Source organism: Delphinus delphis, chromosome 6 (genome assembly GCF_949987515.2).
Source record: "Delphinus delphis chromosome 6, mDelDel1.2, whole genome shotgun sequence".
In the NCBI taxonomy this organism is placed as follows: Eukaryota; Metazoa; Chordata; class Mammalia; order Artiodactyla; family Delphinidae; genus Delphinus; species Delphinus delphis.
In genome coordinates, this window is record NC_082688.1 from 102733701 (window position 1) to 102760672 (window position 26972).

The 26972-nt window shown below is 47.3% G+C and overlaps 1 protein-coding gene across 6 annotated transcripts in view; it reads right to left on the minus strand.

Annotated features, from left to right (window-relative positions):
* EBF2 (EBF transcription factor 2) overlaps positions 1 to 26511 on the minus strand; it is a 191462-nt gene extending 164951 nt beyond the window's left edge. For 2 of the 6 annotated variants that reach the window (XM_060013590.1, XM_060013587.1), the window contains exons 1-6: positions 26204 to 26505; positions 23611 to 23767; positions 22492 to 22555; positions 22164 to 22219; positions 21571 to 21644; positions 15431 to 15499 (exon numbers count right to left, since the gene is read on the minus strand). In XM_060013590.1, coding sequence (XP_059869573.1) covers positions 15431 to 15499; positions 21571 to 21644; positions 22164 to 22219; positions 22492 to 22555; positions 23611 to 23767; positions 26204 to 26334 — 551 coding nt within the window. In that variant the 5' untranslated portion in view covers positions 26335 to 26505. Of the gene's footprint in view, positions 1 to 15430; positions 15500 to 21570; positions 21645 to 22163; positions 22220 to 22491; positions 22556 to 23610; positions 23768 to 26203 lie in introns of all 6 variants that reach the window. The other 4 variants (XM_060013592.1, XM_060013591.1, XM_060013586.1 and 1 more) reach the window with 4 other exon arrangements.
* Positions 26512 to 26972: the final 461 nt, after the last annotated feature.

The window sequence follows — 26972 nt, forward strand, 5'->3', positions numbered from 1 at the left end:
AGGCAGAGTAAATGAGAGAACCAGATGTCTTGAAAGAATGCTGGGAAACACTTAAGAGAAAGATTTCTCCCACCCCAAACAAAAGCTTCCCCAAGGATCTTTTGAGACTTGCTGTCAGTATCTGATGTCGACGCAACATCGTATATCTTTTTGGTGTTTTGTTGTGCAGTTTTCTTATTTATTTATTTTATTTGAACAAAGAAGACACAATAGAGAAAACTTTTCGTTTAAAGGATGGCAATTCGAGTTGACCCCAAAGTGAACATTTCCCCGGGTCCCTTGCGCTTCTGCCTTGTCTAAAGATCCAAAAGACACTCGAAGTTATATCGCTCCCATGCTGGATTGGAACAGAAAGAGGCCAGCTTCACATTCAGCTTTTCTGAAAATGATACCATGGACTGAAGGGAGAAGAAGATACCACCATTTATCCAGGTTCCAAAGGAAGATCTCCACTCTTTATAAAACAGAGCATGAACAGGTCGAAGCTAAGAGACTGTTAGGAGATGCAAATGAGCTCTCATGGGAGATCTCCACGGCTCCAAAAACAAACTCAGAATCCACACTGTCAGTGCAGCCGGGGTTCTAGGTTATGCCACATCCTCTCACAGGGCGAGGTGGGCAGCCAGGCCTGGGGCTTTTATGATCCGTTTGCGTTTTACAGGCTACAAGCTCAACCACAGAACCAAAAAGTCTCTGTGCCAAGGGATGCTTTAAAACTCCAGTGAGGCCCCCCGCAAGACGCAAGTTCCAAGGATTGCTCGTTGCCAGTGACAATTAGAACAATCTGAAAATGTTCCTCCCAGAAAAATACACTCTTTTCTGTTGTAACAGAGGTGTAAACGCCAGCCAATCTCTTTTGGCACCCAGTACTGTAAGAAGTGCTTTCACCGTGCCACCTCCCGACAAAAACGCCCTCAATGAGCGTCCTCCAAGGACTAGCTTTGAAAAGGGGTTTCGCGTATCAGGTTAATGCATGCACTTGGCACGGCCCAACTTTTGCACCAAAGGCTCTGGGGTATGGGGTGATAAGAGCCAGGTTCTGTTTGTTAACGATAAGGCAATTATTTCTTTGGTACTTCATAGGGAAAAAAAAAAAAAAATCTTACAGCAAAGATTCAAACAAGGATCCCTAGGGAGACAACGGAACTCATAGGTTGGAAAAGTTTTTTTGTTATTTTCTTCTTCTTCTTCACAGGAGCAAATAAATGGGCCATTGAGAGCAACAGACCGGCTAAGACGAAGTTACCGACAAACACGCTGGCAGCCAGCTCCCGCCGAAGTCCTCGGTAACTTAGGGAGGGATACAAGAGAGGAGAGGAAGGAGGGACAGAAAAACGACAGACACAAAATGAGAGGAGAGGAAAAAGAGAAAATGAGGAAAGAACAAGGGTGAGGTGAAAGTGAAGAGGCAAGAAAGAGAATGGAGAGGGTGGAGATGAGATAAAAGAAAGGACAGACAGTGCCATTGGCGGTACTTCCCACGAGTCTAGAGGTGGAAGAGGTCCATGAACTTGGATGGGTAAACATTAGATCTTTATTTTCACTGCCCCCAACCTAAATTTAGCAGTTCCTTCCATTTTAAATGTAGACAATAAGCCCCAACGGTATTATAGACCCACAGGATTCCCTGGACCATCAGTGGGCTCCATGGTTAAAAAACAAAGTGGCGGAGGGGGGCGCAGTTTAGAACTCCAGAATTCTGGGAAGGTATTAGGCATCCTCCCCCTTTGCAGGCATAATAGTTCAGAGGAGAGGTGGGCAAAATTTTCAGTTTGGAAAGGAGATTCTTTCATTTACTCCCTGGGTCGGGTTGTCTGCCTTTAGGCCAAGGTTTCCGAACCTCGCCTGAACTCTCTAACGTGCGACAAGTTTGGGCTTCAGATGCCAGGGAGCTTTCAGAAGTTTTTCTCAAGGTCATCGCATCTGAGTAACAGCTGAGAGCTAGTTCCACAGTTTTGCAGGTCAGATCCAACATGACAATTTTTTTTTTTCTAACACAGTTTTTTGCCCAGCTGGTTTCCGCTAAGCTCTGTAAAACTTGAAAAAATGGTAGGCTGTGACTTCCCCAAGAAGCATGTCACTGACGCCTCATTTTTAGTTTCCTACTAGGGGGAAAAAAAATGCTGAAGAGATCAAGATAGTCTACAGATGGAATGGGTCTCAAAACAACTGGCCTTCTGCTCAACCCTTGACATCGCAGAATCCTGCTGTCAGGGTAGGCTACCATCCAAAAGTCAGTGGACCATTGGCCCCATGACCTATGGGGTAACGACTAGTTAAGGCCTCTGTGGATGCCTTAACTATAGAGCAGCTGGGGAGCAGCTGAGCCCGTGCCCTTGGAAATTCCCACCTAGTAGTCCAGTATCACAGGTCGCACTGTCCCAAGGGATAGAAATCATGCAAACTCACCAACTTGCTCTCTCTGCTCTAGTCTGCCAGTACTTAGGTTTACTGCAGAACCTGGGCTCTGTGGTAGAAGTTCCTAAGCTAAAGCATCCCCACGCTCACCAAGCAAGGAGACCTTACACCTTGACTTGGGGCTTCCTTGGTGCTGCATTAGTTTGGAAATTCTCAGAATAGGCGTCACACTCAGACCACCTACCTGATCGGGGTTAAGAAAGGAGGAGAACGTTCTCAGCGAAGAGCCAGTTTTGAAAAATTTCAAGCACTTTTCTCATCTAAAATTTCAAGCACTTTTCTCATCTAAAGAGGGGAGTGTTTTAAAGGACAAGGCAGGGCTTCTCAAAGAGAAGCCCACAGCTCCACTTCCTCTTTAGCGAAAGAATGTTTCTACCTGACAAGGAAGAGCTGGGGCGGGGGGTGGGCTCCACGTGAGTCACGCCCATGTGTAGGTGGTGGCGGCCATCAGGGGTCAGAAGTTCAGGCAGAGGGAGGAGAAAGATGCTAAAGGAGATGGGCCCCAACCCAAACCATACACAGGATAGGCTTATGTCAATGTCTGGTTTATTTGCTTCCGGTCGCAGTGATGGGAATTAGACAATTGCTTTAAAAACTCAGAAGCCACCGTAAAAATAGAAAATTATTGCTTCCTGTCATGACCAAATATTAAACACAGTGCACACCTAATGACTCTATCCCTCCCCAGGGAAGGAGCTTTACGAACAATAAAATCCCAGCAGACTGGCACGGTTTGGGTTCGGAGGTCTCATAATGGGCTCACTGATCCAACACAATTTACAAGCTCAGTGGACTCCACTCGAAGTGAAAACCACCAAGCCACAGTTATAAACGGAACACCTACAGTAAAACCAGCATTTCACTCTTCATCAGGGAAGGAAAAGGGGGAAGGCAGGATCAGAAAGAAAGGCATTAGGGACAAGTTGCTCACGGCAATAGTTCTGACCACCTGCGTTGGACTCAAGTTCAGACCCACCACTAGAAAGCAACGCAGGGACTTCCCTGGCGGTCCAGTGGTTAGGACTCCACGCTTTCACTGCTGAGGGCTCGGGTTTGATCCCCGGTCGGGGAAATAAGATCCCACAAGCGGCGCGGCTCAGCCAAAAAAAAAAAAAAAAAAAAAAGCGCAAGGCAGGCGGGGAGAAAGCAAGGGAGACCCTAAAGGTGAAGGCAGGAAGGAAAAAGAACGTGAACAAAGGTGAAAGAGGTAGACAGGGACAAGGGTGGGGCGCGAGAGAAGCAGAAGAGGAATTTTTAAATCTGCTGCCCCTTTTTCTACACAGGCTGACTCGACATGACATCAAATTTTCAAAGTTAGATTTTTTTTTTTTAAGTTCACTAAATTACCCAGATAGATGTCTACATGATGGTTATACTTCATCTTGCGACTCAACATCTGGGATAAAATGCACGAGCCAGTCTACGCTGACTTGGGCAAGCACCAAGTGGACCGCTCGCGTTAAACCGAAGGAAAGTCTGGCTCTTGTTCAAACGTCAGCCCAGACCAAGTCGGGAGAGAGGAGCTTCCCTTTTACCTTTAACTTCATGCAATTTATCACTTGAGCCTAAACAATCCCACATGTGTGAAGCATTGAAGACAGAGACTCGGGGAAAGACCGAACAAAGGCTTTCAGGAAAGGCAGAGAGTGAACAGGAGACGCTGGACGGTGGACTCGAAGCAAAAGCAATGCCGGGGAGGCGACAAGTCCATAAAACAGGGACTAGATGGGACATGAGCCCAAGGCACTGAGAGGTGACAAAAGAGAGAGAAGAGACAGAACACGGGGCTGCGGGGGAGAAACTGGCAACGACAAGGGGCCCCCAAAATGCTGCTGGTTCCCAGTAAAGCTTCCTGCTCACCTCTCAGCCTCCAAACTGAATCTCCTAAGTGTGAATCAACTTCCACACGGACATGTGGGGCAAAGGTGATAAGCCCCAGGTGGAGACAGAAAACACACTACCAGGAGGGACCGTACACGTGCTGGTTGGCCCTGGGGCCAGTTGGGGCTCCGAGCTCCTTCACGCATCTCTCTCCCCTTCCCAGCACCGTAAGGCAGCCCTGCCTTCCCTATTCTTCAGATAAGAAACTGGGATTCAGGCAGCGTTGCCGGATAAGATACAGGACGCCCAAGTGATTTTGAATTTCAGACAAACGACGAATACTTTTTCAGTGTAAGTATATTGCATGAGAAAGGCTCATACTTCTCAGTATTTGTTGTTCTTCTGAAATTCAAATTTAACTGGGACTTATGTATACTAAAAAGAAAACTCATTCGTGTTTATCTGATATTTAAATTTAACTGGGCATTTTATATTTTTATGCGCCAAATCTGGCAACTCCAGATTCAGTGAGAGGGAGGAATGAGTGAATGGGTGAATGCATGAATGGCAAAAGGGTAGTCAAACCCAGGTCTGAGATTATTCTACAGTCATTATCGTACGACAGGAATAATAGTCACTTCAAACACTCGACCCAAGGGTCATGAATCTATGTCCTCCGTACAACCTCACCTCTTCTGGAGTAAGAAAAAACCTTTTGCACAGAAGAAACTGGCTCCGTACAAACTGACTACTGAAGTCAACTAAAATGCCATCAGTCTGACCCCTGACTTGGAAGGGGATGAGTCCTCCAAAGCTCAGTCTGGTTAGAAGCTTTGCAGGACGGCAGCAGTGTATCGACGTGAATGCCATAGCTTTTCCCGCCCGCTCCCTCAGCTTTCATAGACCATCCCAGCTTTGTCTTGGGAGCTAGAGATCCTGTCTCTAATCCCAACTGAGTCTTTGACCTGCTTGTTACACAGCCCCTGGAGCAGTTGCTCTTCAAGTGGGTTTTCTCATCTGAAATGGGATGACAGAGCCAGTACCTAGCCATAATGAGTCATGTGCTTAGCTTTAAATCAATCATGAAAATATCCTGTGCAATCGTGCAAATTGGACCCAAAGCCAACAACAAAAAAATAGGCTCATTCTTGGTCTCCATGGCGACCCATCTCAGAGGTTTTATTGAAGGGGCTACGTATAACAGCATTCAGAGGGGCAGTGACCCTAAGCGTTCCACCATTTTGCAAGTTCTCTTTTTTTAAAAGTCCCATCATCTTATGGGCCTTAAAAAAAAATGGAGGTGTTAACCCCAAAGTGTTGGCCTGAATCCAATGGTTCCACCCCTCCAAAGTCTTCCATTCCTGCCATTATTTCAGTGGGACTAGGAATTTCTCCCTTACTTCCTTCTCGAAAGCTCCTGTTACACGGGAGCAGCTGCAGTGTTTCTCACCAGCTCTGGCTCCTTGGTGGTCTTGAGGGGGCTGAAAGGTTAAGATTAGAGCAGAACTTTTCTGGAGGACAATCATTTAATTAATTACCTGGTCCAGACTGATGAGATGCTGACTCCCTATAGACTTGGGTCTTGGCTGCCTAACATGCTTTGGGCATCTTGTCACTCAACACCTTTCCTTTCTGATCAAATACCTCCTCCAATGCAACTCTAGGTCACTGTGCAGCACAGAACAGAGTCACAAAAGGAACAACTTTTACAAGATTTCAGTCAATAGATAATCTAGTCAAGCCCTAGCGGGTAATCCTTAAATCTGCACATCATCTGCGGATAACGACCTTGTCAGCTCCTTGGGATATGTGTCCTATTTTCCAGCCATTTGGTCTGGTAGCCTCTTGGCTGGGTCAAAAATAGACCCAGAAGAACTTATCCAGCCCTGTTTGCTCAAACAAAAAGGGAGAGAAAAGAACTGGAAGTTCTAGAAAGTTCTCTCTGGGTAAGCATGTAGTCTTATCTTTCCTAGGTTCCGGGACCTTTGTTCCCCTGAAAGCCAGATAGACAACTTTGGAAACAGACACCTTTCTTATAGACAAATATCTATTTCTTATTTCCAGCACAGCACCATTTCAGAGTACTTTTCTTCCACTTCTGGACTCATCTACTTCCTGGCAAACCTGCCATTTAATCAACATCACACAATTTTATGAGGAAGAAGCTGGAAGTTGAAGTGGACCATTATGTGTTCTGAACAACCCCCTACATCCAGCTGGCCCTCTGACTTTCAATGGGCATTGATCCAGGGGACCTGCACAAGTACTTTGAATGAGAGGATGCTAGTAAAGGTGAACTGGTTTTGGTCTTTCTCCCTCTTTTCTAAAGAATTACTTAGAGATGGTTCAGGTCTGGCCTCCGAGTTTCTGCTTTCTCACAAACATCCAGGCTACTGAAAAATTCACAGATTGCCAGATGGTGCAACAGCAGTTCTTTGCAAAGGATCTGAGCTTTCCAGTGAACAAAGGACGCATACTCATGGGGACGAGTGGCAACACCAGCAGAAGCTTTGGAGTGGTGGGTATATTGGGGGAGGGGAAGTGGGGTGTGGAGAGGTGAGAAAATGGGCCTTTCACCTCCGTGACTGGTATCTGGCAAGGAAAAAACTGATTCCCAGCTGCTGCTGGTGGAAGAAGGCTCACATGTCCAGAAGAAGTTGAAAGAAACAAAATCAGAAACCGAAACATTTTATTTCACAAAATTTGAAGCCTGTGCCCATCTTCCCAATCCCTGATGGTATAGGGTGATGGAAATAATGCCCAAGCTTTGGCAGGTAAACCCATATATTCCCAAAGAGCCACGAGATTATCGTAACATCTTCCGAATAGGTTACCCTACATTCATCTCATTGTACTACTCAGAATCCTTTGATATCTTCCCACTGCTAACACAACAATGTCAACACACTTTTGTAAAGGCACATAAAGTCTTCGGAAATCTGGGCCCAAAGAATCTTTCCAACCTCTCCTACTGTCCCCCTTTACACATATCCGTGCACCTCTAAAATAGCGAGCAGATTTAAGGAATTCTTTCCCTTCCACATGCCTTTTCCTGCATGCTTTCCTTCTCCTCGAATGCCCTTTGACCTCACCTGCCTATGTCCACGTTACAGCTCTCACCACATACACCGCTGCCTAGATGAAATTCATCTTCCCACTTTCGGTTCTTCCAGAGTTTTTATCTCTACATCTTTTGTGGCACTTTTCACACTCTACATTCCATCACAGTTATTTCTGCACATCTTTTGTTTTTTCCGTTTGAACTGTAAGCTTCTGATGGGAGAGCTTTGTGTCTACTCAATCTTATTATCCCTAAGAGCACCTTGCAACATCCATGACACGACAGACCCTAGATAAATATTTCCTGAATGGTTCATTCTGCCTTACAACCCTAGCGCTCTCTTCTTGGCATTGTTTTGTAGGACTCTGCCCCTGGGGGGTAAGATTGCTAAGTAGTTGTCAAATACAGGTACTTACAAGAAAGGTCCTGTATAAACTGGCAAAAGACTCCGTCATCCAAACTCTCTGATGCTTGGCAGTCAGAGATTAATCTGCCAACTAATATTTACTGAGTGTCTGTGGTATCCAAGCCACTGGTTAGACACTGAGAGACACAGGCGAATAATTGCTATGACTTTTTTAACAGCATCTATTCTGTCATGCACTGTAGGGGCACCATACACACGTTAATGATTTAACACAACAACTCAATGGAAGAGGTAGTACTATTAACACCATCACAGAGCTAATGATTTTAGAGTCAAGACTTAAGTGACATATGTTGTCTGACATCCAAGAATTATAATATAGTTGGAAATGTAAGGCAAGCCCACATAGGGAAAAAGATAACAATACCCATACATCCTAATGAGAGCGAGTATATGTGACAGTGTCAATGAAAAGACTTTGGCTACAAGAATTGATTTGTTTCAAATGGTAGAATCTAAACAAGGTCTTGAAAAAGGAATCAGATTTACATTGGCAGAGAGTTGGCGGTGGGGATTCCAGGCTGGACTGATGTGTGCAGAGGGAGACGGGGGGCATATTCGAGGTCTGTTTGATGGGACAAACATTTTGATTCCATGTTGATTCTTAGAGAAAGAAATGATGGGACTAGAAAGTTGAAACCTGTCTACCATTCACTCACCTAGTCTTCAAAGCACTTTCACAGTTTGCAAATGTATTTTTCTCTGTGTGATTATTTAAACTGTCAGCTCCTTGAGCGCAGAACCATGCCTGTGGTATTCCCTGATGGCCTCTCAGTGCCAGGGATTCACGAATATTAGCTTAATAACTGAACAACAGAAAAAATTACTCAATGAATGAATGACGGAGTGAATCGATGTATAGACAACTAGGCTAGCTTGTGTCAAATGCTAAAGTTCTGAAGTCTAGGAAGATTGGTCAGTCTGCTGGAGACAGTATAATTCTTAAAAATTAAACCAATTACAGAAATGAAGATCACAACTTTTCAGTTCTTTAATTAGGAGGAGGTGAATGATTTTCTCAAAGGGAATTTTGTTTCTTGTTTCCCACTTGCCTCAGGTTGTCATCCAATGAAGAGTCTCAAGCCAAGGGACATTCTTCTGCACCAGAAATTAGAAGAGTCCCTTCTCCTACCTGTATCTCCCCCCACATGGCCAAGAAACAAGCAAAGGTTTTACTAGAAAACGAAGGAAGGAGAACATGAAAGAATGATGTTTTCACTTTGGTTAAATAATCTGAGTTTTTTAGTGAGAACATCTAAACCTCTCCGAGGGAATGGAATTTTCACTAAAAAAAAAAGCCCAAGGCCAGGGTTTTGTAGACTCTTCCCAGCACTGGGCTCCCCTATGCCCAGTAGTCTGTGCAGAGAAGGCACATGTGAATAGCTCCTGTAAATTATTGGTGAGCAAGGATGATGAATGAGCATGCCTGACACCCAAACCCGGGCCTCTGCTACAAGCAGAGAATTTAGAGCTGGAAGGTAATGTAAAGCTCACCCATTAATCCAAAGCACTTCATTTTACAGATAGGGAAACTGAGGCTCAGAGAGGCGGCTCATGACCTCCATGACATTAGACAGCTAGTTAGTGAACGATCTGGGGTCAGAAGTAGGTGTCCTGATCCTAGTTCAGGGCCATTCCTGCTACATCATGTTGTCTCTCTGGGGACCGATATTCCGTCAAACCTGTCACACCGTTGCACGTGACTTGCACAATCTCAGAGTTAAATGATACTTCAGAGGCCGGCGATGCCCACCACTTCCCAGAGAACCGATCCTCTCTCTAGTGTTCCCATCAGGAGGTCTTCAAACCATGCTCACCAGGTTTTCCTGTTCCTCAACAGCTCTAAATTCTGGGAAGCTTCTCCTTCTATTACACCAAACCCTTTTTCTCCATAACTTCCACCCGCTGACGACACTCCAATTTCACCACGGAAGCTGGCTTTGTGAACTACCTCCTTAAGACTCATTTCTTCCTCCGTAAAATTAAGACTTTTCTCAACTGTTGAAGATTAGTTAGTGAGCACAAATTGCTTAGCACTGTGCCCAGCATACCATAAGTGCCAGTTAAATGTTAGATAAATGTTGAGTATTGTTCTTATCCATCCTTCTCAGAGACAGAATTCTTCGTTCAGGAGGAGTCACTACCGATATATCTGATTTGTCCATTTCTAGGGAGAGGGAGGGAGCGGTCACAGACCGAAAACCAGCCTGAGTGGCCTAGGATGGTAAGAATCCACTGGGCTTTGTGGACATAAATCTGACCTACAGTTCACTACTATCCAAATACTACTTCTATGCTGAAAGGGACAGTGGGGTTAAAAGCAGAATCTACACCACAAATCAAGAAGAGATCAATACGGAGTTCATTTGATAAATTAAGCAAAAGAAAAACTCTGGTGTTCAGGATTAATGTCACACCCTCTAGCGTGCACGGAAGGTCCATAAGGGCTTCACTACCCACAGTTATTCTCTGAAAGCTCCCATTCCACCAATAACACTTTCTGGAGTTAAGCGATACACGGAGAGAGGAATAGGAAGTGTGGTCCAGACGAAAGAGGAACCAAACACTTCTCTGGTAGAACAAGGTAGCTGGTGAGGCAGAGAGAAGCAGGAAGAGGATGTGCCAGATGGCAGGGGGAGGGCAAACGAGAAGCCTGGACCAGAGTGGGGGAAAGCAGCAGGTGAGGATGCCTTCCAAGATGGTAGCAGGAGAAAGCTTCACTAAAAAAAGAAAAAACTCATACTCATTGGGATGGCAACGATTAAAAAAAAAAAACCCACTAAACTAAACAAGAAAATAACAAGTAATTTGGGATGTGGCGAAAATGGAACCTTTGCGCACTGCTGGTGGGAATGTAAAATGGCATAACTGCTATGGACATGGCATGATGGTTCTCTGAACTACCATGTGATCCAGCAGTCCCACTTCTGGCCGTATACCCAAAAGAATTAAAAACAGAGACTCGCAGAGATATTTGTACATCCGTATTCATAGCAATATTTTTCACAGTAGCCAAAAGGTTGAAGCAACCCATGTGTCCATTGACAGACAAATAGAACAAAATGTAGTACAACCAGACAATGGAATATTATTCTGCCTTAAAAATGAAGGAAATCTTGATACATATTGCAACATTGAGGAAACTTAAGGATATCATGCTGTGAAATAAACCAGTCAAAGAAGGACAAATACAGTATCATATGAGGTACCTACAGGAGTCAAATTCATAGAGAAAGTATCAATAGCATGGTGGTTGCCAGGAACTGGGGGGAGGGGGAGATGGGGAGAGAGTTTCCATATGGGAGGATGAAAAGAGTTCTGTAAACAGATGCTGGTGATGGTTGCACAGCAAGGTGAATGTACTTAGTACCTCTAAACTGTACGCTTAAAAATGTCTAAGATACTCAATTTATGTTATATATATATTACCACAATTGAAAAAAAATTTGTTTTTAAAAGGGAGATAGTATCAGGAAAACGCCTCATGGGCAAATAAATACCAGGTATTTCTGTGTAAACCTTCTGAATGAAGATCATTCTGATGCTTGTCTGGCTTCTTGAAAAATAAAATAAAAATTACAGAAACTTAAAACAGTCCTTCTGGAAGCTGAGCTCATAAATATAGGAGTCCAGGATCCGAAGACAAAAGTCTGGGATATTTTGCATGTGAGAAACAGGTTGGAGCTGCCCTTTGACAGAAAATATCATACTCGTGTGCACATGGGCAGGGACAGCCTACAAAGATTCAGAAAGAACTCTTGTCCCCTCCTCCCATCTGACTTTTCATGGGGCTGCAAGAACAGGAACGGTGAAGACTCGTTTTCCTTCTCCCAAGTCTGTGAGATTGTCCCTAAAATCCTCTTCCCATGGACCACCAAAATCTCCTGAGCCCAGAGATGCGGTAGCTGTTCAGAAGAAGTTTCAGAGAGAAAAGGGAGTCTAAAGAAAGCACAGCCCATTAAAAACAAGGTTGAATTAGTGCTTCCTTCTGAAACCACCAACGTAAATCCGTTCGAGCCCTTTTATTTTTATTGACCACACAGAGGTCTTTATGCACAAGGTGTAGGCTGAAGACCTCGGTATGGATTATGTTTTCATTGTTGTTTTTGTTCTGTTCTGTTTTGTTGAGTTTTCTTCAGGTAGGAACTTTGAATTTTTACACTCAAAATGAATAAACCCTACTGCCGCTCTGGGCGCACATTTCTGCACAGAAGGAAGGCTCTGCTGGAGGCCCCTGATTCAGCAGCAAGTCCTGCTGGGCTGTGTGTTGGCCTGGGTTTTTGGAGAGGGGTGTGGCAGCCCAAGAATTCACAAAAGCATGCCGAAAAGACAATTGAAAATAAAAATTAAATTTATGTTTCTAGAGAGATTAAGGCAGGGAGTCATTTAGACGGGGAAAAAATATTCCCAGTCTGGGGCTAAGTCTTAGGAAATGGAGAACTCAGTCTCTGATGGGACGCCCTATTGTACAATCCAGTGATTTTCAATTAAGGGTCCACGAGGTTGTGAAAGCTCTTTTTCATATTTCAAACAGCCTATTGGCGATGGAATGTCTGCCCAAGACATGGCCACGTGGGCTAAATGAAAAGTCAAGTTGTTTCGTGTTTAAGCTGGCGGTCCGTCAAGTTAGTGTGGTAACACTGGTGGTTCTGGCCCAGATCAGAAACTCTGACTGGTCATTGATGAGGTCAAGGGCATTTCTTTTTTTTTAATTTTCAAGTATTTCTCTCTCTTTTGGCTGCGGCGTGTGGCGTGTGGGATCTTAGTTCAGTTCCCCGACCAGGGATCGAACCCCTGCCCCCTGCAGTGGAAGCGCAGAGCCTTAACCATCCTGACCGCCAGGGAAGTCCCGAGGTCAAGGGCATTTCTGGAATGAGATTTTTTTCCTTCCCATTCTGTTGTACGTCTTCAGTTAATAAAAATGAAATTACAGCTGGATTATTACTTGTTAATTGCAGCTTGGCAGGCAAAATCTTGCAGAACCTGGCTCACCAAAGGAAAAAATAAGAGGGATCCCTGGCGGTGAATATTTGGGAACCACTTTTGATCCGCCCCTTCCCCTCCCCCGGACATACACAATTCCAAGGGAATAAACAGGCTTCCCTGGAGCCAGAGTGGAACATGCCTATTGCGTGAGAAAACTCAAAGAGAGACAGTGTAAATTAACTGCATCTGGTTAGATGGAGCGAGTAGGGGGAGGAGATAATTAGTTGGCGTTATAGGAACAAGGGCAAAGAAGAGAGTTACATATTTACTCAGAGGAAATCCAAAACAGACTACTTAGCACCCGTTTGGTGCTCATGGGTCACCTCAACATCTCGAAGCCGGCAGGTGTTGAATCCAGGGACCAGAGGCACCGCTCAAGCCCTGGAGGACACAACACACCCATCCCACCTCCGGCAAATGGAACCCTGCCTTCAATCCCCTTTCCCTTCCACAAATGAAGGGAAGAAGGCAAAGGAATGCCCAAAAGACAGGAGCAAGAAGCAAGATTCCGGTGAAGAAACAAGCAGTGTCTTCAAACAAGATCCCTACAACGAGGAAGCCGAACCAACGCATCTGTTTATAATAAGATGAGTTCTCTAAAAATTTGATCCGGGTCAATTTATAGCACCCTTTGGTATGTATGTTTCCATGTGCAGATGCACAACATTTCGGAAGTAACACATATTTCAAGTGATGCAGAGACATCGCTCGGCTGTTTTATGGTGCACAGGCTAGTAAAAATAAATGCCACAGTCACATAAAGCTCCTTAAGACGCAGCTAAAATACAATTTCCACCTTCCCAGAAGAATTTAAAGCATTCTAGCACAAACAATGAAGGTACACAACCTGAGAATCTTTCCTCTCCAGAGATGCCAAAAGCCTACGTACATGAACGTGTGTATTATGTATAGCATGTTCGGCTCTCTCCCCGAGTTCAGGTTCTACATAGTTTCTGAGAGAAAGAACTGCTACGAGGTGCAGAGCCTTCAGGATGTGTGCTTATGAGATGTAAGGCGCAGGTGAGCATTTACGGGTTTGTAAACATTTCTAAAGCTGGTTTATGGGTTGTTGATTACAAGAAAAGATGTAACAACCATGAGGTTAGAGTACCCTCTTGAAAGAGGAGCTAAAGTTACTTAAAAAAAAAAAAAAAAAGACTAGATGAAGATTAGTGAGCTCAGTGGACACACTGGAAAGGACGGCCTCCGTGTCTAGGCTGCCCTCATGGGCTCCATATTCCCCAGGGGATCCAAGTGCATCCTAGGAAGTTGGGAAATCATGTCAAGTGTGATCACATAAATTGGGACAGAGAGTGCTGGGAGGAAAAGTTTGTGGCAGTGAGAGGATCACAGGCCAGAAGTAAGGACAGCTGTGTTCTAGGGCCAGCTCTGCTCCAACCAGCTGGGCAACCGCGGGCAAGTCGTGTCACCGTTCCCGAGTTCAGTCTTTTCACCCATCAAATGAGAAAGACAGCTGGCCCCCAAGAGTTCTTACAACTCATTAATTTTAAGCTTCTGTGCGCTTTCAGAAAAACTAAAAAAATTCCAGAGCTCCCTAAATTGATGTCACCCGAACCCCCTAAGACCGGCAGCATATACATCCAGCAAACATTCTCTATTTGTCTATCATCATCCTGCAAAGATGTCCGAGAATACTGCAAAACTGCCATGGATATTTTAGCTACCTTCTGAAACCTACAGCAACAGGCCATACCCTCCAGGTATACCCTTCACAATACTATTGAACAGAGATGTTGAGTGCTTTGTCCAAGGTCAGAAGCTAGGACAGGATCAGAATTCCAGCCTCTTCATTCCTAGGGTTATGCTATACTTTCCACGAAGAAAGCAAGCTGGCTTTCTGGGAAGAATGCCAGAGGTTCCATTCTCCCAACTGAGAATTCATTGGAATATTGGAATAACAACTTTGGAGACTGTGGTCTCTCCAATCCATTTCAGGACCTGTCTAGAAACACAAAAACCCAGAGAAAGAAGCAAGAGGGAATTATTCCGTTTTTTAACGAAAGAGAAAAAAATGAGGGGTGGGAATATGGGATTTCTTAAAAATTACATGATTGCTGGAAGTTAAATTGGTATTCCTTCATTGGTTTGTAAGTTCTGTTTCCAATCACAAAAACATACAGCTGAGGATGCCGAAATCACATTTCAATGAATTAGCATCTTGTCCCAAAGAATCTTTCCCACTCTGAACAAAACATAGAACCCAGAATGCAACCCTCTATGGTAGAAAGGAATCTCCCTCAGTGCAACAGAGAGCTTGTCATCATCCTCTAAACCATAATCTAATTTGACAGTCTTCAAGCCCAACAGCACAATCACGGAGAATGATAAGAAAGTTACTGCGTAACTTGGGATATACTGCCTCTTCTAGGAAACTGATTGAGACCCTATCCTGCCAGATGGGAGAGATGTCATCCTTTACCATCTTTTACCATCCACACACGCCTTATTAGGCTTAAGTCAGTGCACCTGGAAAATAATCCCATCATAGATTTAGAGACATATGTTCAAAAAGGAAGGTTCTGACTTCTTCCAAGAAAGGCCAACCAAACCAAGAAAACACATGTTGGACCAGCTCCAAGCCTTGAAGATAAAATGAAACCAACCTTACGGCAAAGCCCAGTGATCCACACTCAGAGTTGAGATTCTAAAGGAAAGAAACCAGAAACAGTTTTTTTTAAATCACTTTTTCCCCCTACCTGTCGATGATGACAGGGTCTGAAGGAGTCTCATTTCGGTTGCCACAACTTTTCTTTTCGCAACATCGACTGTAGATTGGGGAGGGGCCAAAAGAGTAAGAGAAATGCGTTAAAATCAAGAAAACACAATGAGCATACAATGTAAGAACATTCACAAAAACGGGTACGTCCTAGGGAACTGCTCAACTATCAGCTGCTTAAGCATGAATGTATGGCCATGTTCGAAAGCAACGCTAAACTTGAAACCCAGACTCTTCATTCAAACTCTCCCTCTACGACTTATAAACTGGGTCATTCTCAGAAAATCACAACTTTTCTGAGAGCTATATTTATAATTTGAATGATGGACAATTGGATTTTAAGATCCAGAACGTCACCTCCAGCTCCGTGATGAATGATTTTATTATTGTATTTCTTATCATATATTTTTAGATCTTTGTGTCTTAACAAATACTTGAAGGAACAGGGGAGAAGAAAATGTATGAAAAAGACCCCAAGTAGCTGCCTGGATTACTATAAACCTTAGTTATATAATATCTTTCTTCAGAGAACTCAGTGTACTTTGTAACCATTTATTCATTCATTCATTTCCATTATTTTCTAAAGATGAAGAAAGAAGACAGGAACTATGGTGTGCCTTGTCAAATAGGGAAAAAATGAGGCAGAGAGATGTAAAGTGATATCTCCAATAATTTTCAACAAGTCCAGAACAGAAATGGGACTCGGCACGGAAGCCCCATCCTGCAAACTCTGTGTCCCAAGACTTCCACTGGCAAAGTGCTGGGTTTCAGGTAGATACCCGCGAAATGCTTACGGAATCATCTGAGAGGAAGAGAGAAAGAGGGGGCCCTAGAGCAAATACAACAGATGGGAAGGGCTCCGTAGGACCTAAAGAGAACAAATATGAAAAGGGCAAGGGAGGCTGGGTGGCTGGAAGCACTGGAAAATCACATCCCTGTGTTGCCTGTCTGCTGCTTGTCAGGACCACAAGACTTCTAAATACCTCTCGGCTCATCCAAGCATGTGGTCCACCATGAATAGGAGCTGGTGAAGGATGTAGCCTTGACATGGCTTATAAGAAAAGCATTATCATCCACACCAGTTAGAGAATATGTGTCATAAATGTTAGCAATAACCAAATTTATGTAAGTGTTGCCCTTCCCGTGATAGTTTCTGTATAGTTTAAGATCGATGCAGCACGATAGAAGGACCGGTAAAGTGGGAATCGGGGCTCTGGCGTCTAACCCAACTTTGTCACTAACCAGTTGCATGGATTTAGTCAAATCTCTTTCGCCCCGCTGGGATTTGCCTTGCTTATCTATAAAATTAAAGTGTTGGACTAGATTATCTCCAGAGTCTCTTTTAGGTTTGAGAAGGGCACAGGCTATGAGATTCCCTGAGCATCCTTCGATTCCAAAGTGGTGACAGATTAGGGAAAAGACAAAGTCACTGTGGCAGCAGGGACCCAAAGGCCTAACACCATCCCAGTCTTAGATTTGCTTTCTGGTTCTGCGCAGTGCGCTTGCCCTCTCTGATCCTCTACAGAATTACCAACAAACAGACAGATATTTTTTAAAAATTTTAAGTCCATCTCCCTCATGCAGGGATGTGTGGATTATTCAGTGAACGATTCTACCATTCTCAAAAAGTTAAAAATCCTTGAGAGATGCTAAAAAAACTTTCAGCCAATGGGCACAATGAGGTTGTAAGACATTCAATCAAGTTAGTAAGAAGTAAAAGAAAAATTGTCTCAAGTTTTTTAAATACCAGAGTTCGCCACTGGGACGCGGAAATAAGTTTGCGTTTGAAATTATATTAGGTCTTAACTTTTAAAATTTCCATCTCAAGATTAACACCAATAAAAATTCTGACCGGCTGCTCTCCCAGAACCTTTGTCTCTCTTCCCAACTCCCTACCCCACCCGTTGCTCCTGCCGCCACCATCCCTGTCTCCCCGCTCTCCTGTTTCTATTGCTTAAGTCAGCAGAATAATACCTTTGCAACTCAGGCAAACCTTTTTTCTTAGCAAGACAATTTCAAAAAGCCCTATACATGCTAGTTATCTGAAGACCTTCTAACTAGACTCCTCTTTGACATCACCAGCATGTCAACCTAACCCAAATCTGTGTGCGATTCTAAGTGCAATTTAATTACAAGAGAGCACTCTCAGGACGTGGCAATCTATTTAGCTTGAGAAGGAATGATTCTAAGGAGGCCGAGTAAGTTTGCAAAATTGCTCAGCTGAATTCAGCTGCTTTCCATGGGGACTTTCTCTGGAGGAAAAGAAAAACAGATAAAAATGTAAGCCTGGTGCCAGTGTAATACAATGTGGGGAATCAACTCAGGGAAGGAAATGATACTCCAAGAAAAATGCAGAGAAACTTTAGGACCCAATCTTCCATTTTCCAACAGTAACATATTTAAGTATAAGCTCTAACTTTAACACCCAGAAAAGATGTAGCAGACACTTGGCTGTCGGACTATAATAGTGAAGGAATAAAAATTATAGGAGTGGACTGTATTCACCCCATCTGAGCTCTTCGTAAAATTTCTCTTGGTTAGCCAAAGCTAATTCTTTCTTTCTTTCTTTCTTTCTTTCTATTTTAAAAAGAAAGGTCTCATCAAGATGTCCTAGTTATTCTTTATTTCATTTCTTAAATGACATTCCGTCCTCAAGCCAGCAATAGTAACATAAGCAAAGGGAAATGGAGAGTAGAAGACATTCATGAACCCACATTCCCCAAACAATCGCTCTGGGATCAGGATGTGGGGAGGTGACATGAAGAACCGGGTCCCTGAATTACTCAGATAATAAGCTCAAACCTCCCTTCCTTTGCTATAGAGACAAAGCCTGAGTGACCAACTTCAGGTTCAGCTACTTTCGTGAAAAGGCTTTTTAGGGTTATTTTCTATCAAGCCATTCTCCAAGTCTGAAAGTATTTTTAAAAACTGAACAAGACGAAAAAATAGGAAAAGATGGGAAACAAAGAAAGAGAAGAGGCAACTGAATTTGGCACTAGGTTAAGGCTGTGTCCCTAACTACCACGGGGAGGCTCAGAAGTACTCTTTTTTTCCTAATGAATGAAAATGAAAGCTCTTCGTTTGGCTTGGTTTGACATATTTTATTCTGGTCCTTATTTGGAGAACCTTTTACCTGAAATACTCTCAGTTTGCTTACAGGCCTCTTCCACCCTCCCTGTCTCCTCGTGGGGGTCTTTGGAGAGGGAAAGAGAAAAAAAGCAAGCCAGTTGGGGATGGGAGGTGGGAAATATGAGAAATTTTCTCCCAATCCTGAATCTTACCTGCACTTTTCAGAAAGGGATCAAGATGGGGGATATGCAAAGGAAAAAAGCCCCAGCCCTGGACACAGGGTGTCCAGTCAGCCAAACTCCTGCTCGAGACCAGCCAGTGTGCCCTTTCCCCTCCAAAATCGTTTTTAAAATTCAACCCTCAACTTTCAAAAATCTGTCTCTAATTTCAAACTCAAATAAGCGCACAGCATGGTGGCTTTTGTTTTGTTTTCTTCTCCCCAACTCCTCCCTGCGATTGCATAACAAAAGTGTCTAAATTCACACCATCTGGCCGATAAAGACACTGGCCTCACTGCCCGGCTGGCCCATCTGATTAGGGCCCCGTCTAGCCTGCGCCTTGTGGCGAAAAGTCACAGCTGTGGGGTTTGCTCGCGCTCAATACAACTCTGTTATTAGCCAGCTGTAGGCCTTGAGACGACTTCTGTTCAAATTATAATATCTTTTAACCCTCTGAGCATTGAGGGCACAGGGGTGGCTGGCAGCCACATAACAACTAGACTTCTCCTTGCTAATAAACGGCAAAATGAACTAAAGCAGGGAAGAGGGGAGAGGAGACCATTGGGGAAAGGAGAGAAAAGTTATACCTAAAAGAGATTTATTTTGTTGCCGCCTAAAAGCTAAACACCAGTTTATGAGCTTTTTTTTTTTTTTTTACTAAAGATTACAGAACACAAAACCATTCAGGAAAATTCCCAGGTATGCCCAAGAACACCTTGCAAATGAAACTAAGTGTGTGCAGTACCCACTGAGAAACAGAGCATCTGATTCATCCCTTAATCACTGACTGTGATGACTGACTCTTAAAATGTGAGAGAAGGAACTTTTTTCCCTGAAAAAAGTCAACCAGCTCTGACTGACAGATTGAATGGGAACTTCCCTTTTAGATGCATCCAATACTTGCATCACCCCAGCTCATCCCCCAAAACACACACACACACACACACACACACACTACAGACACAGTACCCATCCCATGGATCATTTATTTACCCACAGTTAATATTTGTTTTAAATTCTAGTTTGGGAAGAAAATAGCAGAGCGTCTTCCCACATCTCAAATGCAGAAAAGTTACAGTACATTAAATTTTTATATTGTATTACTAATGCAGACTAAACTAGAGGCTTTAAAAATTGATGCTGCTACTTAAACAGCATAAAATGAGGAGGATTTGATTGGGCTTAAAAAATAAAAATGTCAGCCTTAACTACAGCTGGATAGGGCATGCAAGTATTATTTAAAGTGATAGGTATAATTCGTCAGACAATGGGCCAGATTTAGGTTTGGTTTTGTTTTCTTTTAAGAAGATAATCTCTCCAAACAAAGACATTTAAAAGTAGAAAGAAAAATTTTTAAAAAAACCTGCTTTTCACTTAGCCAACCAAATAAAAGTGTTCTATTTAACCTAGGTACTACATGCAAGTTCATCTTGGAATTGTATTTTCTTTCTGAATGTACTTATCAAGGGGCCCTGGGATAACGGTGTAGCCATTTGCTTACCCCATTGTCCCACACCTCACCCAGCTACTCAGGAGAGGAAGCCTCGAGTCCCCTCAGCTGAGGCCACTGGCAGAGTTGAACTTTGCAGTTGGCAAAGTTTGTTTTTCTAATACTTGGTCAAAACCAAAACAAACATGTCTGATTGTTATGGTTTCTTCCTGACTGCATGAGGAGGGAGACGGGGCTGCCGGGAGCTGCCCATAAAACAGCCCAAACTAAATCAGACTGCCTGCAATTACCCAAAGTCTGGAGTTGGAAGACATTCACTGAAGCAACAGTGGAGTAAGGAAGAATTGAGGCTTTCTCTCCAATCAGAGATTTTGGAGGAAGAAAAACGTGCATGGAATAGCATTTAAATTTTTATAATAAAATAACCACCTCTTCCCAGAGTTTCCTTTCTATAGCTTTTCTCCTTTGCTGTGGGATTCCCCCATAACCAGCACGTATCAGACACTCAATAAACATTTATTGAAAGAATGAATAAATGTACGGGTTAATTTTTTTTTTTTAATTTTCTTCTGCTCCAGCAGAAGAAAGGACTCGAAATGGATTGGTCTCAGAAGAGAAGATGGGAAAAGGTGCAGGAATTCGACTTAGACTGCACCTTTCACAACTTGGCCCTCAGAATCCAGCTGTTGCTCCAGACCTCGTACCTCCCCGGTTGGGGTCCTCTCCCCCACTTCCTCCCATCCACAGGTGGTGAACCCGACTGGTCTTTCTAGCCGGTAGTTCCTCCTGACCTAAGAAACTCCCGTGGCTCGGGAAATCTAGGAAAAGCAACTTCCCTGGAGGAAGAAAACGCTTCTGCGGCACAGACAGGTGCCTCAGCTGGGGGGCAAGGGGTAGCGCCCCCAAAGCGGGCCGTTCCATCCCCTGCGGTGGTCGCCCGCCCAGACTGCCAGTCGTTCCAGGACCTTGACTTGGTAACTCCACAAGTGGCCCCTCCTGTGCATCTACCCCTAGCGGGTCGGACCGGCGGGCCTAGGACCGCGACCGACTCAGGGAAAGCCCCCGATCCCAAACTTGACCCGCGGCTGCCCAGCCCCTCCCCGCGCTGCCGCCGACCGCTGGACAGCGGACCTTCCACGGAGCACAGGAAACTCCTGAGACGCATGGGGGTGGAATCCTGAGCGGTTCTGGGTTTCCTGTTCGACTCCCAACCGATTTGCTCTTAGAATCTGTCTTTTAAGGAGGCAAGCCCGAGCGAGGCCGCCCGCTCCGCGCCCCAGCGCTCGCGAAGGTCAGCGCCCGAGACGCATGCGAGGCAGCGCGCCGGGCGCAGCTCACCTGCCCCGCGCTCCGGCAAAGCCTGCAGGAAAACACGGCTCTTACCTGCACATCACTTCGTGTGTCAGGAGAACTCGGCACATTTCCGGATTCTTATTTTGTCCCTCGTAAGCTATGGGCTGCGAAGGAGGCGGGGGCAGGGTGGGGAGATACGAGGGAGTGGAGGGACAAAGAAAAGGGGACTTAAGAGCAAGCACAAAGTCAGGTTTCCTCTCTCTGCCCTCTACTTCCTCGGGAGCGCCCGCTGGCAGCACAGAACCTGAGCTGTGGCCTGGTTAACTCGAGCGAAATAGTAAGAGAAAAGTTTGCCCTGGTGAGGACTTATTTCTTGCAAAAGGGAATATATGGGGGGGGGGGGGACTGAATCTCCCAATAATTGTTTCCCCTCTTCATCCCTTTGCTCACCTACTCCCATCTCCAGAGTCTCCCAGCCAGAAAGACAGGACAATTGGGGAGTGAGAGGGAACATTTATTTTTCCAGAGCAAACAAAGTGTGGGTTTCTGTGGAGGGGCTGTGAAGACTGACCCAGGAAATCGCGGAGGGTAGGGGGAGGTCAGAGACAGGCCAGAGGGGGGAGGGGGCATGACGGAGGGCCCCACCCCCCACCCCCGCGAGAGGAGGGGACAGCCGGGCTCACCTGCTTGGTGACCGAGTCGATGAGCCTTACGTACAGGTCCTGCTCCGTGCGGACACCTGCCGGGGAGGCAGGAGGGCGCGAGGTGAGGGCCGCGGAGCCCCGCCCGGGCATCCCAAACCTGTCCCGCCGTGGGGCCCGGGCCCGAGCGCAGGCGGAGCCGTCCTGGGGGCAAACACCACCCGCCCGCCCCCGCCCCCGGCCCTGAGCGAGCCTCCCGCAGCCCTGCTCTCCCCAGGCCTGGAGCCCGCCTGCCGGTGACCGCGACAAGGTCAACTGCCTTCCTTGAAAAGAGGAAGAAGCGGGCGCCGCGGGCACTCAGGGCGCTCACCGTTGCTGTAGAGGAGCTGTAACTTGTAGTGGGTGCCATTGTTGGTCTTCTCGTTGCCTTGTTCCTGAAAAGACAGAGTCCCTTGCTTTCCAGACCCCGAAAAGGAGAGAGAGGCGGCTTCCCTAACCCACTTCCCACTGCCTTTCTCCCAGTCACCGGGCAGCTTTGAACAGCCCCCTGCCCAGGTCCGGGTCAAAGGGCAGGAGCATCTGCCGCTGTCCAAGCTCCAAAACTTTCCAAGGCTGGCGGTCACTTGACCCTCTCCAACCGTCTGTCCCTCCCCCTTCAAAATGCCCTCAGAAGCGCGACTCCGGAGCTGGGGCCACCGGACACTATGTCCAGGCTGCCTTTAAACAGGCTCCACCCAACCTGTCGGGTTCTGCCTGTCCTGCAGAAAGGTGAAGGGACCTGTCACTTGGAAGAGCAGCATTTGGCCCTGTCCCACCAGGACCGCAGCCTTGGAGCCGCTAGCTCAGGGACCCAGGTCCGGGTTCAAGAAGAACCTTGGGCAGAGCCGGCTCCAAAGCTTGAACGGTGCAGCTGAAGAGACGGAGGCCCAGAGAGCAAGAGACTTTCCTTTCCTCCCACATCACCTTCGTTTGAGATAAAATCCAGCGCCCATACCGGGGCCTGGGCAGGGGCAGGCACTGCCTTGGGAACCAGAGTGGAAGAGAAGGCTGGGGGTGGAGGGGCAAGGCTGGGCTATGGGTTTCAACCTTGTACCTATGTAACCCACCCTGCCGCGCTGGCAGGTGCAAAATAATAATAATAATAAATAACCCGGAGAAGGGCACTGGCGGCTTTGAGTATACGTTTAAACTATGCTCTAGTTGGAAGGACTTTGCTCCGCCGTCAGTCCGTGCCCAGGCTCTGCTAATGATCCAGAAGCCGGGTGCGCAGAGCCACAAGCGCTGCTGCAGCGGGAGGTGCGGGCGGAGAGTTGCCGGCGGGAGAAGCTGCGGGGAAATCGACTGATTTAAGGGCTAGGGGTGAGAAGCCTCGATTTATCATCCCTGCTGATGTGAGCGGAAAAGTGTCGGGAGTGACAGATGGGATCTTTAGTGCTTTGCAAGGAGGTAGTTATTAGGCCGCGAGGGGAAGAGGGGGACCTCCGCTTACTTTGTCGTTCTCCACAAAGTCTACGAAGGCGGTGCGCTCTATCTCCACCGGCTGCCCCTGCCTGTCGTAGAGCGCCAGGACGAAGTGAAAGAAGTTGGATTTCCTCAAGTTGGAAGGAGGCTGTTTCTCAAAGTGGGCCCGGGACAGGGCTACTCCGCTGCGCACGAAGAGACACGGGGGACACCAGACACGGGGAAGGAGAGAAAGACACGAAGTTACCAATGCGCCCACACAACATCTCAGAGGGTCAAGGGTCCATGTCCCGGTCCAGGCTTCTGAACCCCTCGGGCACTTTTTTCTATTAGGATTAAGAAGCAGGGACTCCTTAGAGGAGTCACAGTGGCCACGGGGGTCGGGTAGCAGGGCCCACGACTCTGGACTTTGCCACCGCCAGCCGTTCCAGCCTCCGGGCATCTCATGCCCAGTAGCTCAATGTCCGGCCTTTAGTGGAGACCAAGGAATCGCGACTGCAGGCCGAAGCCCGGAGGGTTCCCCCGAGACGGCGGCCCAAGTCTTGTCGTTGTGCTGCCCCAATCTTCTTCCTCTTCCCGCCGCCGACCGGGTCAGGATTCGGAGCTGGGCCCGAGGGGTAGGGGACTAAGCGCCTCGTTATTTTTGAACAAGTGACCCTTTTCCTTCATCTTCATTGGAGTGACCTGTCCTGGCACTACTGCCCACAACGCACCACCCCCCAAGTTATCTGGGAGAGGCGGTGGGAGAGAACCCCCTGGGGGCGGATGGGAAGCCCAGAGGCCAAGTCTCGGTGCTACAGGGAGAGGCCTCACCTCCTGCTTCCCTCGCTCTTCCGAAAAGTTGCGCCTGGGACAGTGGCAGGGCAGAATCCCCCTCGACCAGTACTAGTGATCGAGGACCACCGCGGGCGACATAATACTGAGGACTCCTGCCCTAGAAGCCGAAAAGTTGAGGCAGAGCGCGTCCTCGCCTGGGGCCGAGAGTCCCCCCGCTCTAGCCGCAACTCTGGGCGGCGCCGGACAAACGCGCTGACCGCGAAAGCCGTGTTGGAGGACCCGGCAGGCGCCCTGAAGCGTGTTGAGTATGTGCACACACCTCCCTGCCGACCTGTCGCGGCCGGGAACAAACTGGCCGCCAGATCACATTTAACGGGAGACTCGGGGTCCAGGCGAGCAAGCAGATGGACGGAGCTGCTCCGGGGCGCTGGGGTCGCGGGGCGTCCTGCCCCAGGACGCGAGCACTCTCCCTCTTTTGAAGGGTGTAAAATTTTGACTAGACTCCCCCAACGGACAGCCTGTTCCAACTTTAACAATTACTTGATCTGGGAAAGGAGGAAAGTAGGGGAGGTGTCTTTCAGGAGCTCGGCTAGGGAACTGCGCCGTGGAGACCGGTCTGCGGCGCTGCCTGGTTTCCCTCAGCCTGCAGCCCAGCGAGTCCCCAGACGGCCGCGGAAAGCCGCCGCCACGGCGTGCCATCTGCTGAAGGACACTGGCGCCCCCCGGGCTCGGGCAGGAGGGAGGGAGCCGTCGCCTGCCCCGGTCTCCTGAGCGATGCGACTTTTGCTTCCTCTCCTCCAAGGGTGGCGGCCCGGTTCGCTCTACCCGGGACACCTAGAGTCCTGGCCTGGAAAGGAGTAATTTCTCTGCGTGATGTCGGGACTGCGAGGGGCATGGCCAGGAGAGTGGATAGAGAGGCGTCAGCGCTGGGTAGAAGTCTTGGGGGTAAGGGGGCTGTCTCTCGCAGACAAGGTCGTGGAGATCACAAACCTCAGCGCAATAGTGGTGGTGAGGGAGGGGAAGCGGAATGTCTTCATGGGGTGGCAGCCTAGACAAGGCGTTTACTACGTCAGCAGGAGAATGCTCACAAACAAAGTCAACTTCAGGGACCAGCAAAACTAGAGGCTTGTGATCCCTGCGTTTGCGGTGCGTCTCCTTTCTTCCGTGACTCTTTCTACTGTTACTCCTTCGTCTTTTCTCTTTAGTCTCTTCTCTACCCTCAGCCCCGCCTCTGTGCATCTAGTCCACTGTTTTCTCTCTGCACCCGTACCCTCCAGCCTGCCCTCCTCCCAGGGCACCCGGCCGCTCTGCCTTCCCAGGCAGGCGCTCCGGCCTCCCTGCTCCTCTAACCACCATCTGGCCTTGGGCTCTCGGCCTCCAAGAATCGGCCGGCAAGATGCGGGAGGAGAGGCGCTCGTAAGCAGCTGGGCGAAACCCGGGAGTCGCCGGGAAGCCGGCTCTCCTCCAGCGGCCGCCGCTGCCGGCTCCGGTCCTCACGCTCTGCTCCTGGCTGGGCCCGCCTCGCAGAACTAGGGGCTGAGCTAAGAGGCATCAGATACTACTTTGTTATTTTTCCTCCCAAAGAGTAGTCTGTGGGGAAGGAGTGGGGCATACAGGCAGTTCAGAAACTCGAGTATTGGCTGCGGGATAAGTATTCCCCTAACTGCAGCGATCTGCCTGCCGGAGGGCGAGCCCTAGCGCGCGGGGCCAGGGCGACAGATGCGGGGGAGAGAGAGCGAGCGCGAGCAGCGAGGGGGGTGACACACACAGAGAAAGACAGTGAGAGAGAGGGAGCGAACAAGCGAGAGATTGCGAGCATAATCATTGTGCAGCCGTCTCGTTACCTCTGCGCAGCGACATTGGCGTCCACCACGCCGACATTCCGGACCCAGGACCTGACCGAATCCATCTCGGCGCCCAGCGATTTCTCTTTCAGAGCTGGTCCTCTTCCTAAAGTATCTTGGATCCCAAACATTTAAAAAGTCTGATCTACTGTCGCTTTAAAAATGAGTTACAACGCTGTCCTCACTGTTCCCAACGTTGTCACCAAACCGTCTCCTCCAAAGCAATCCAGGAAAAGGGATCAAGTGCCGAAGTTTGAGTCTCTCTGGTGAAAAAAAAATTTAAAAAGATAACCCGTCCTTTGCTTCCACGCGTGAGGTGCGGACTGATGTAGTTAAAGTTTGGGTTATATCCTCCTCAAGTTCAGATCTGCCGCCTCAGGCCCTCCGCCCTAGGTCTCTCGCATCCTTCCAGTGGCAGCGCTGCCTCAAGAAAGTGATCACAATTTTGAAGCATCACCTGTTCTGGGAGAAACAGGAGGAGATTGATGGCTGCCTAATCTCTCCCCTTCCTCCTGGTCCCCCACCCCCCCCCCCCCCCGCTCCTCCCCACCGCTCCAATTTAGAAAAAAAAAAAAAATCCCCAACAGGATCAGTTGTGAAAGGAAGAGGAAGACCCGGAGCCGAAAGGAGGCGGTGGCTGCGAGCGCTGCGGAGCCGGGCTACAGCCGCTCGCCTGCCCCATGAATGGGTTACTACGGCCCGGGCCGCGGAAGGCGGAGCCGCGGCCCGATAAGGAGCCTCATTTGCATGGACGCTCGGGATTGGCCGG